Source organism: Nannobrachium achirus (genome assembly GCF_963921795.1).
Source record: "Nannobrachium achirus genome assembly, chromosome: 5".
Taxonomy (NCBI): domain Eukaryota; kingdom Metazoa; phylum Chordata; class Actinopteri; order Myctophiformes; family Myctophidae; genus Nannobrachium; species Nannobrachium achirus.
Genome location: NC_137814.1, coordinates 1168948 through 1181757, shown reverse-complemented (window position 1 = coordinate 1181757; position 12810 = coordinate 1168948). Strand labels below are relative to the sequence as shown.

General features: G+C 42.4%; 1 protein-coding gene across 1 annotated transcript in view; it reads left to right on the top strand.

Annotated features, from left to right (window-relative positions):
• Nucleotides 1–10811, top strand: part of LOC308286159 (integrin alpha-6-like) — a gene marked incomplete at both ends in the record, with an annotated part of 94492 nt that extends 83681 nt beyond the window's left edge. The window contains 4 exons of the mRNA XM_080727115.1: nt 864–974; nt 1776–1874; nt 3532–3657; nt 10665–10811. Of these exons, the coding sequence (XP_080583241.1) occupies nt 864–974; nt 1776–1874; nt 3532–3657; nt 10665–10811 (483 nt within the window). The remainder of the gene's footprint in view (nt 1–863; nt 975–1775; nt 1875–3531; nt 3658–10664) is intronic.
• Nucleotides 10812–12810: the final 1999 nt, after the last annotated feature.

Sequence of the window (12810 nt, the reverse complement as noted above, 5' to 3'; positions counted from 1 at the left end):
ATTTGTAGGCCTACTGTAGCACTCTCAATGCCACTCACCATCATCCTCACAAACACAAAACATCATAAACAAAATGCATTGCAAAATAATGATCCAGGCATTTAAACAAACCTTGTTTATTTGAGCCAGTATGCAAAATGGTGTCATCCATCCATCCATCCATCCATCCATCCATCCATCCATCCATTTCAACCGCTTATCCGGAATCGGGTCGCGGGGGTAACAGTTCCAACTGAGACCTCCAGATTTCCTTATCCTGAGCAACTTCCTCCACTCCCTCAGGGAGTATACCGAGGCGTTCCCAGGCCAGTTTGGAGATATAATCCTTCCATCTGGTCTTTGGTCTGCCACAGGGTCTCCTCCCAGTGGGACGCGCATCGAGGACCTTCCTAGGAAGGCGCTCGGGAGGCATCCGTACTAGATGCCCCAACCACCTAAGCTGACTCCTTTCCAAGTGAAGGAGCAGCGGTTCTACTCCAAGTCTCTCTCGGGTGACTGAACTTCTCACCCTATCTCTAAGGGAGATACCAGCCACCCGTCTGAGGAAACCCATTTCGTCCGCTTACACCCGCGACCTTATACTTTGCGTCATGACCCACACTTCATGACCATAGGTGAGAGTAGGAACGAAGATTGACAGAGAGATTTGCCTTACAACTCAACTCTTTTTTTCTTTACCACAGTGTAATTTAGCGACCGCAAAACCGCTCCTGTCAGCTGTTTGCTAAAATACGCATCATACGGTATTTACACACATAGTGCCTGAGATAAGAGAATAGCAGCAATGTATTTACTCTGTGTGTGCGCGTGTGTGTGTGTGTGTGTGTGTGTGTGTGTGTGTGTGTGTGTGTGTTTATGTGCAGTCATGTGACAGCGGCGCTCGGTGTGTGGAGCTACGCTGCCCCCTGCAGGGCTTGGACAGCGATGCAGTCGTCACGCTGCACGCACGCCTCTGGAACGGCACCTTCCTGGAGGTGAGACAATAAAAGCTCAGCACCTTCACAATAAAATAACACTTTAAATATATATGAAGGTGGAACTCGGCACAAAAAGAAAGGAAACTTGACTTCGGTCCATTATATCTCCCCTTTAATGAAACCAAACTGTATTATGTTTTATATCATTTTTATCATTGATTCGTCACCTTTACAACGAGGTACAGCTTGTAAGCATCGGGCATTCGAGGCATGAGCTACACAGTCAAACGTGTGGGTAGCGCCAACCAAAATTTTGCCAAAATGGCCTGCAATATACTGTTCTGCTGGCATTTACTCTCGTTTTGGGCTTCCCTGACACTGAGCTTAACATTAACAAAGTGTAAAAATTGCCAATATGTGTTGTTTGTTTTTTTTCCTTATTACTGTGGGAGAGTGCAATCATTCAATGCTCCAAGCAACAAAGGTGAACACCAAAAGAACAGTATTGCAGGCCTGCCAGGCCGTTTTGACCATTTTTGGAGGGGCGCTACCCACACGTTTGGCTGTGGCGCTCATTCCACGAATGCCAGATCCTTACCTGCTTTACCTCGTTGTAAAGGTGACAAATCAACGATAACAATGATATCAAACACAATACCATTTGGCATAATTAAAGGGGGGATATAATGGACCAAATGTTGGCAAATATTGGGTCGGCACTACCCACACGTTTGGCTGTGTTGTTCATTCCATGAATGCCCGATGCTTACAAGCTGCACCTCGTTGTAAAGGTGACGAATCAAAGATAAAAATGATATCTCCGTATTTTAACTTTGTATTTGTGTTTTATGTTTCCAGGACTTCTCGGAGCTCCACTACCTGGATGTTCTAGTGAAAGCTTCCATCATCGTGGAGGGAAAGGCTAAGAACATGGTTCTGAAGAACGCAGAGACACAGGCATGTTAAACTGAATAGACCAGGGCTAAGAACATGGTTCTGAAGAACCATGAGACCCAGGCATGTTCTTAATAATAATAAACTGAATAGACCAGGGCTAGGCTAGCCTGGCGGGGCCTGACGTCATACTGACATCATACTGACGTCATACTGCGTTCACTCACTCATTCCTTCCCCAGCATGACGTCTGCCTATTGGCAGCTTGAAAAGTGGGCGGGAGTACTTGCCTTGACAGACAGACTCCTCTAACCAATCAGCGTAGCAAAACATCTCTCAGCCAGTCAGAAGAACGGCAAACAAACACGTCTTTTCGGCCGATGAACTCCGCTAGCTCATACTCCTGTTCCTTTTTAATTGTTGTAATTGATTCCATCTCTGAAATAACTGCACTTATTGTTTGTTTTATCGTTTCAGCTTTAACTGTTACACTTGTTGCATCGAGGGCAGCCATTGTTGTTTTGAAAATGCTGCAGCAAACGGCAGCATCATTTTACATCACCGTCTACACATGGACCAATCAGGGGAAGCTTTTCACTTGTTGTCAGGAAGACTACATTTGTTGTGCGGACAGCAGTCACTGATTGGCCCCGATCAGAAAATATTCAGGATACTCGCTGCCTATACCCGGAAGGCCAGACGTTGTTATACTGGGGAAGGAATGAGTGAGTGAACGCAGTATGATGTCAGGCCCCGCCAGGCTAGGGCTAGGCAAACTTAGGTACAGCGTAGGGTGATCACTGGCACACTGGCAGAAGTGAGAGAGAGAGAGAGAGAGAGAGAGAGAGAGAGAGAGAGAGAGAGAGAGAGAGAGAGAGAGTGGTCAATTAAACGGAGTCACCCAATTTACAGCAGATTATCCGCACGCATAATTCTACATTCATTAAAACTCTGAACGCTGCCTGGGGAGGGATGATTGTTATAACCGTGTCCTGCCAATCAAAACATGTCCCAGAATGTTTGACGGGTGTCATTAAAATGTACGTTGACAATGACATGGCACACTGACTATCTAGAAAATAAAAACATAACACTTCATTTCAAAAAGGTTGCCGCGCCCTGGAATAGAACATTATTTATGACACAGGCATGTCATAAATAACTAGAACTCTATTGAGGCGACAACTTGCATGGCCATCTACCTAACATACGTACATAATTACCTACCTTGCGCGCTCTGATGGCACAAGTAATAACTTCAGCTAACCATGATAACTTCAGTTAAAAGGTCAACCAAAGAAGCTTCACTTTGCTGGCAAAGAACTCTGGTGTGTTTTTAGACTATTATAGATAGTTATTATTCATAAGGAGTCATCATTCATAGGCTACAGTATATATTATAATTATAGTTGTATTTAATATGAATATGTTTTACAGGTCAGAGTGACAGTGTTCCCAGAGAGAACAGCTCCCTCTAGAGGTTATAATAATATAAACATGTTTTACAGAACAGCTCCCTCTAGAGGTTATAATAATATAAACATGTTTTACAGAACAGCTCCCTCTAGAGGTTATAATAATATAAACATGTTTTACAGTAGAACAGCTCCCTCTAGAGGTTATAATAATATAAACATGTTTTCCAGGTCAGAGTGACAGTGTTTCCAGAACGTAGAACAGCGGCCTCTAGAGGTTATAATAATATAAACATGTTTTACAGGTCAGAGTGACAGTGTTTCCAGAACGCAGAACAGCGGCCTCTAGAGGCCTCCCCTGGTGGATCATCCTGGTTGCCATCCTGTTAGGACTGCTGCTGCTGGGCCTGCTGGTCTTCCTACTGTGGAAGGTAAACTAAACTATACTGTAAACTATATTTAAGCAATATTACACCAGAGGGTGTGTGTGTTACGGTGAATATCATCACGCCTGCGTTGCTTCTGGCACGAGCCCGAAGGAGAGTTCCGTTGGCGGCACAGAAGTGCTGATATTCATGATAACACACACCACCAAGTGTAATATTGTGATTATACAACCATTGCCCTTAAAGGACAACTTTGTTTTTTTACAACAAGGGTTCATATTTTAGATTATAATTAGAGAAAGAAAAATGAAATAATTTTAACACTCATCTTTTATATTCTTTAATTACAATCTAAAATAATTATGAACCCTTGTTGTAAAAAACTAAAGTTGTCCTTTAAACCTCCCCTCCCACCTTAGCCCCACCTCCTTGTTTCCCCTATCCTGTACACATAGTGTTTTTATAACTGTGATATTATGGAATGTTTTCTTTGCATGCTATTCATTATGTCCATGAATTAAATACTGAGGGCTTCCAATGTAAAAAAAAAGACTGTAAAAGGTCTTATTTGGGATGTTCCTTTTAGTCAGGGTGTTTAACTGTACTTGTAATGTACTACATTTATATTGTATTGACTATACTTGTACTGTTCTACATTTTTGTCTAATAAAATAATAAATCAAAAACTATACTATACTATACAGCTGTGTTTCTCAAATAGGGGTACGTGGGGGGCAGGGGGAACTTGAGAAAATGCCCCCCCAAAAAGAAAGTTTTAAGTATAAATCATGCTAATATTGTTCATAGTTAAATAATTAACTACAACTGAATTAGGAGGGGGAACAAAACATTTACTGTTATGTTTAATGAAGACACGTGGAGAAACCTCAGATTACCTGGTACCAGGGCATTAACTCAGATTACCTGGTACCAGGGCATTAACTCAGATTACCTGGTACCAGGGCATTAACTCAGATTACCTGGTACCATGGCATTAACTCAGATTACCTGGTACCAGGGCATTAACTCAGATTACCTGGTACCAGAGCATTAACTCAGATTACCTGGTACCAGAGCATTAACTCAGATTACCTGGTACCAGGGCATTAACTCAGATTACCTGGTACCAGAGCATTAACTCAGATTACCTGGTACCAGGGCATTAACTCAGATTACCTGGTACCAGGGCATTAACTCAGATTACCTGGTACCAGAGCATTAACTCAGATTACCTGGTACCAGGACATTAACTCAGATTACCTGGTACCAGAGCATTAACTCAGATTACCTGGTACCAGGGCATTAACTCAAATTACCTGGTACCAGGACATTAACTCAGATTACCTGGTACCAGGGCATTAACTCAGATTACCTGGTACCAGAGCATTAACTCAGATTACCTGGTACCAGGGCATTAACTCAGATTACCTGGTACCAGGGCATTAACTCAGATTACCTGGTACCAGAGCATTAACTCAGATTACCTGGTACCAGGGCATTAACTCAGATTACCTGGTACCAGGGCATTAACTCAGATTACCTGGTACCAGGGCATTAACCCAGATTACCTGGTACCAGGGCATTAACTCAGATTACCTGGTACCAGGGCATTAACTCAGATTACCTGGTACCAGAGCATTAACTCAGATTACCTGGTACCAGAGCATTAACTCAGATTACCTGGTACCAGGGCATTAACTCAGATTACCTGGTACCAGGGCATTAACTCAGATTACCTGGTACCAGGGCATTAACTCAGATTACCTGGTACCAGGGCATTAACTCAGATTACCTGGTACCAGGGCATTAACTCAGATTACCTGGTACCAGGGCATTAACTCAGATTACCTGGTACCAGGGCATTAACTCAGATTACCTGGTACCAGAGCATTAACTCAGATTACCTGGTACCAGGGCATTAACTCAGATTACCTGGTACCAGGGCATTAACTCAGATTACCTGGTACCAGGGCATTAACCCAGATTACCTGGTACCAGGGCATTAACTCAGATTACCTGGTACCAGGGCATTAACTCAGATTACCTGGTACCAGAGCATTAACTCAGATTACCTGGTACCAGAGCATTAACTCAGATTACCTGGTACCAGGGCATTAACTCAGATTACCTGGTACCAGGGCATTAACTCAGATTACCTGGTACCAGGGCATTAACTCAGATTACCTGGTACCAGGGCATTAACTCAGATTACCTGGTACCAGGGCATTAACTCAGATTACCTGGTACCAGAGCATTAACTCAGATTACCTGGTACCAGGGCATTAACTCAGATTACCTGGTACCAGGGCATTAACCCAGATTACCTGGTACCAGGGCATTAACTCAGATTACCTGGTACCAGAGCATTAACTCAGATTACCTGGTACCAGGGCATTAACTCAGATTACCTGGTACCAGGGCATTAACTCAGATTACCTGGTACCAGGGCATTAACTCAGATTACCTGGTACCAGGGCATTAACTCAGATTACCTGGTACCAGGGCATTAACTCAGATTACCTGGTGCCAGGGCATTAACCCAGATTACCTGGTACCAGGGCATTAACTCAGATTACCTGGTACCACCAGGGCATTAACTCAGATTACCTGGTGCCAGGGCATTAACTCAGATTACCTGGTACCAGGGCATTAACTCAGATTACCTGGTACCAGGGCATTAACTCAGATTACCTGGTACCAGGGCATTAACTCAGATTACCTGGTACCAGGGCATTAACGAAAAAGTCGACTCCCACCAGAGAAAGTCGACCTATTATATTTGACAATTTGGCCAATGTTTAATTTGTCATTTTAGAGGTATTAAAAAGTCCTTAAATTGTCACTTTAGAAATGTGCAGATACCCTCTATACACTTAAACTTTATGTTGGTTTGTTTACTGTTGAGTGAGAAAACAATGTTTCACATTAAGTTAATCATCTGGGGACCCCCCAAAATAATTGGGAGGTCGTGTGTGATGTGATGACGTCATCAAACAATAAAGTCGACTTCAACTCAACTTTTTACTGAGTCGAGTCGACTTGCAAAAATCACAAGTCGTTAATGTCCTACCTGGCACCAGGCAACTGGGATGAGTTTTAAAGTTGTTTGAATCTATTGAAATTATTGACATGAAAACTTAACTGAAACTTTATGGCCGCAGTGTTGAAAATAATGAAGCTCAGGATACACCGTTTGAAACTCTTTCACTCCATTTCTTATTTTATATTCTTGAAATGGGGGGGGGGGGGGGGGGGGGGATTCAGAAATCAGGGAAAGGCGGTACTCAAGCCAAAACAGATTGAGAAACACTGCTCTATACAGTATATAAACTATTCAGTCTGATAGATTATTACTGCTGTGGAAGGTAAACTATAAAAAACATATTCTACCACTTTTTGTAGTCACAGATACTGGATTCTGATTGGCTTAAAACAGTGGTAAATCAGTCAACAACCTGGAGTTGGCTCATGGACCCCGCCCACTGTTGTGTTGCAGTTTGTAACTAAATAACCTTGCAAGTTACAACTGTGTTTTCTTTCATTTATATGGTAGAAGTGGTAGAAAAGCAATTTACCATTCGAGGGCCGTGGGTTGTTGGCTGATTTACCACTGTTTCAGGGTTTCAGGGTGGCCTCGTGCCACAACCCTGAAACAGTGGTAAATCAGCCAACAACCCACTCCCTCTCATGGTAAATGGCTTACATAACATTGGTTTATATTTATATTATATTGGCTCCCACAGGAATACGTGGGTATATGCTGCCATCTCCTGGCTGAAGTTGACATAACATAACCATGTTCTTTCCTCAGTGTGGGTTCTTTGGCCAGAAGGACAAACAGGACGCGTCGCCCTCAGACAAAGAGAGACTGACGTCTGAGGCATAGATCTATAGGACTCACAGACAGACAGACAGACAGAGGGTAAAACCGTCTGTAAGACTAGCATGAACCCTGGGGAACACACTGGGCTTAGCCTCTCTCTCTCTCTCTCTCTCTCTCTCTCTCTGATAAGGGTGTAACGTTACAGCAACTGAATCCAAAAATCGATTTTAATTTGGATTGATCACTATATATCGTTATGCAAAAGCAACATATTCTACCGTATCGTATCGTTTTACAATGCTGATAACCGGTATCGAAATCGTTTGGCAATGCAAAAATCGATTGTATGGAAACTAACTGTATGGAAAGTATTTGTGCCTTGTATTTAGCAATTTTAAGAGGGAAAATGAAAAAGAGGGGTTTAATTACCTTTCCATTCCATAAAGCTACTCTTGGTCTATGGTGTAATCTCTGTGTTCATGTCAAGGTGCAGGTTTGTCCAAATGTGTTGAAATATATAATGTCCATGTATTTGCTAGAGAATCACAGTGTTTACTTATTTATATCCACAATAATAGATTTTCCCTCAACAAAACCTGCACTATTGACACGTTTCACACAGATTTAATGTCTTTGCTAAATAGTTACTATATCGATTTTAAAAGTGAAAACTAATAAAATACTAATCATAAAAATCATTGAATGGAATCGTATCGTATCTCCATGAATGAATCAATAGCGTCCATGTATCGTATTGTCAACCATGTATCGTGATGTGTATCGAATCGCTGTTAAATGTACGTTACACTCCTTCTCTCTCTCTCTCTCTCTCTCTCTCTCTCTCTCTCTCTGCTGGGTGGGCTCAGCTTGCTGCTCTCTATGGTCATCATCTTCCTGTATGACCATATATGGTGCCGGGACGCTGAATGCAGTGTAGCTATAGGAGCTGAATGACCGACCGACCGCACGACCGACTGCACGACCGCCGCACACTCTCCATGCTTGAACAGTGGTGTGATGATCTGATCTGATCTGATCTGCATGGGGAACCATGGGATCTGTGTGTGTGTGTGTGTGTGTGTGTGTGTGTGTGTGTGTGTGTGTGTGTGTGTGTTAGGGCATTCACCAAATATTCGAATATTCGAATATCAAAGTCACTATTCGACGTTCACCGAAGTTGAATATTCGCTTTTTTTTTTTTTTGTTCTTGAAAAAAAAAAAATATATATATATATATATAAAGCTTGGCTAGATAGGAAGTCATAAGAATGAGTTGTCAATGCCCCTGGTGGATGAATTTGTTAATGCTCTATACCAGGGGTTCTCAAACCTTTTTAGGCTGTGACCCCCAAAATAAACATATTTGAACTGGGGACCCCCACCCTGACAAGCACTTGGAATTGTAGGTATTACATTTAATGTGACTCGGTTCCGCAGATAAATATCGTGAAAATAGCAGATCTACATGCTCACAACACCTCGCAACGCGAGGCGTTGTGAGCATGTAGATCTGCTATGTTCACATTGTTCGCCTCTTGCTTACTTAATATTTGACAGTTTGGCCAGTCCTGTTGAATATTTGACTATTCGAATACTTTGAGGTCGAATAATTAGAATACTAAAAATCACTATTCGTGAATGCCCTGGAGTGTGTGTGTGTGTGTGTGCGCGCGTGTGCATCTGTAGAGTTTATGGGCGTAGCTTTGTCCATCTCTGATCTGCTATTTTCAGAGCGCAACCAAACATGAAAGTCTTTTAGTTCTACTGGATCTCTTGCAACAAAGTCATGACGTGACTCGCTCATCCCCCGGTTCATTAGTCTCGCGTACCAGACAACTATTCCACAATCTCTGAATGCTATGTAGAGTCTGGAACGGCAGCTCCCGAACGGCGAGTATCGGAAGTAGCCACTGCTGCACTGAACTGTAGTCCCATTGGAAACATAACAGAAACACACTAGCACAGACAGAGTCATTATAATGAACTGTAGTCCCATTGGAAACATAACAGAAACACACTAGCACAGACAGAGTCATTATAATGAACTGTAGTCCCATTGGAAACATAACAGAAACACACTAGCACAGACAGAGTCATTATAATGAACTGTAGTCCCATTGGAAACATAACAGAAACACAATAGCACAGACAGAGTCATAATAATGAACTGTAGTCCCATTGGAAACATAACAGAAACACACTAGCACAGACAGTCATTATAATGAACTGTAGTCCCATTGGAAACATAACAGAAACACACTAGCACAGACAGTCATTCTAATGAACTGTAGTCCCATTGGAAACATAACAGAAACACACTAGCACAGACAGAGTCATTCTAATGAACTGTAGTCCCATTGGAAACATAACAGAAACACACTAGCACAGACAGAGTCATTCTAATGAACTGTAGTCCCATTGGAAACATAACAGAAACACACTAGCACAGACAGTCATTATAATGAAATTTAACGTGAACCTGGTAGGATATGTAAATGACGTCAAACTTTGCAGCTCTATAGTCCCTCCCTGACATTTTAGTCTAGTTTTTATTCGTTGACCAAATTGTCAATATATTTAGTCTTAGTTTTAGTCATCACAGCTTAGTTTTTATTTTGTTTCCGTCAGTGAAAAAAAAGGTCAACTAAATGAACACTTGCTTCACTGCTTGGCTCTTCCTAAAGACCGGTTTCTTGTTTACAAACATTGAGACTGAATGCACAGGTGACTGTATCATGTAATCAATTCCCACCAATCCCCAAACCTGTTGTTTTGGGGAGCGCTGCATGGTTTCCATTTATTGGCTAATTTTGGTACCGACCCATCAGTGTGACGTGGACCAGAAACCCGTCTATATGAAATGGATCTATTGGGATCAATCTATTGATTGGTGGATATGATACATTGTTAGAGAGAAATCAGACATTGTTTTCAATGTATCTATATAAACTTCTAGGAGTGCTGCTAACCTAATCTTTTTAACGATTATTCTACTTTTTTTTTTACCATTAATCGAATAGTGCCCTAATCGCATTTAATTGTGTTTAATTTAAAGGTTGTAGTGCTGTTGCCCATCAATACAGATCACATTTATATTATTAGACATGTAGACATTGCTCAATAAAAGTGTATAAATAAATATCCCACTGGACTGGAACTCTCACAATGTTCCACTTAATAATATCCCCCCTCCCCTCTCCCTCCTCCTCCCCTGCTCTCCTCTCCTCAGTGTGGTTTCTTCCAGCGTGTCCAGTACGTTCCCAGTTACAACGCAGTGAGGATCAAACGAGAGCAGAGGAACCAGCAGGACTGGGATTACCAGGAGAAGACCTGGATGGACACTAGGTGGCAGCAACACAAACACCTGCACTCTTAACACATATGGTGCCAACCCCGAGTTTCCCGAGTTTGGGCCGTTTTTGAAAAAAAAAAAAAAAGTTTTTTTTTTCAATTTTTTTTTTCAAAAATTTTTTTTGGACCTCCAGAAATGTGTTAGGCATGATCGCGATCGCGAAATTGCATGTTTAACCCCCATACCAACTCATTCTTTCAAACATGGCAGCCATGTTTGTTTACATCTGAAGAAAACATAATGGCTGATAAGTCATGAATGCCTGAACGGATTTCCAAGCGGATTTTTTTGTTTGAAAGCTGTGAACAGCATCTACACACGTGGTGCATCATCTAGGCATGGGCGTGCACTTTTTACACAATTGCACAATTACATGGAAGTCTATGGTAACCATGGCAACGCGAGACATTGAAGAGAAAAAATCATTGCAACATAAGTGTTAACTTAAATACCTACCATCACTGTTAACTTAAATACCTACCCTCAGTCTTAGTCTCCAACCCTAACCCTGAACCAGAACAAAGACTGATTCATACATTTCACTCCAGTTCCGTGTCGCACACAGAAAATAACGGATACATCGGTTATTTTCAGCACTACACGTCACACAGCCAAGTAAATCTGATTCAAGTAAATCTGATTCAAGTAAATCTGATTCATGTGAATCTGATTCAAGCAGCAGACAAAAACGAAAAAAAAAAAAAGAAAGTATGTCTTTATGCTCGATCAGATATTCTCCTTTTGGGAGACGATTTGATGGTGAATGAAACAAACACGTTGCTGATATCAACCAAGTGATGCATCGTGGTAGATTGTCCTGCACAACTGTCTGTCTGTCTGTCTGTTTCTCTGTCAAAGCTTTGGACCAGGTTTTGTGCCTTCAGTCAGACATAGAAAGGTATGTCTGTGGGGCGTTGGTAAAAAAGGATTGACAATCTTTACGAAAATCTTCCGCGTGCCTCACCAAAGCAGAGGTTCGGTAGCCAATCAGAGGCGGGACTCCCTCTTTCCCAGAGGCAACGTAAACGTGTGTCTCCTCCTGCCTCAATAAAGCTCCTTTTAATTGAATGTAAGTCCCGGGGAAAGACACGCTGTGATTGGCCAGTAGTCACTTTGAGTGGCAGAGTGCCTTACATACTTCCACCAATCCTTTTTTACGCGTGGCTCCGCCTCCAATGAACTGCAGGGAAGGAAGAGGTTTCTAGCTTTATATATCTGTGTTCGATCTGCCTCTTTAGCACCCTCTTCTGGTCATCCTGTTTATCCCCAGTTTAAATATGATTATTTTGGGGGTCGCGGCCTGAAAATGTTGAGAACCACTGTAATATTAAATACAATACAAAGGATTTTTTTTTCAACTTCGACACGTTTCTAGGGTTTCTTTCGTTGTGTTTTAATTTTTTATTTTGTTGTATAGAACTGAATGTTTTACAGAAATATGTATTTATTTTGTTGCTGAGGATTGTGTTACCTGCTGTGCTCTAGGATTAGGATTAGGATTAGGATTAGGACTAGGACTAGGACTAGGACTAGGATTAGGATCAGGATTAGGATTATGATTAGGATGTGTAAATCACCTTATTCCTGGCTCTCCATCAGGGCTGCTTCATTCCTGTGTCTTCACCTCCTCCTAGTGGACTGAAGGTGTACTGCAGCTCATCAGTGTGTTGCAGGGCACAGGAGCGGAGTGGAGCGATGACAAAAGCCGCTCTGCGCTCCAGAGGGCTCTTGTCCCACTCGCTCATCGCTCTGGTCGGCCACCGGGCCGCTCCGCTCCCTGCCGCTCCGTCGCTCAACTTGATTTTCGCATCTCTCGCTCCACACTCGCTCCACACTCCACGCATGGTAGCAAAGTAGTTTGCTACCATGTCCGAAAGACTTTCTCCTTTGCCAGTGTGTTCCCAACACAAATGGCTGTGGTAACGTGAGCCTCGGCTTTGATGGAGACTTGGAGAGCTTTCCACTCGCCACTGTTTTGTTGGAAACATGCGGCGCGCGGCCCCAATAGGATCGGCTCGGAGCG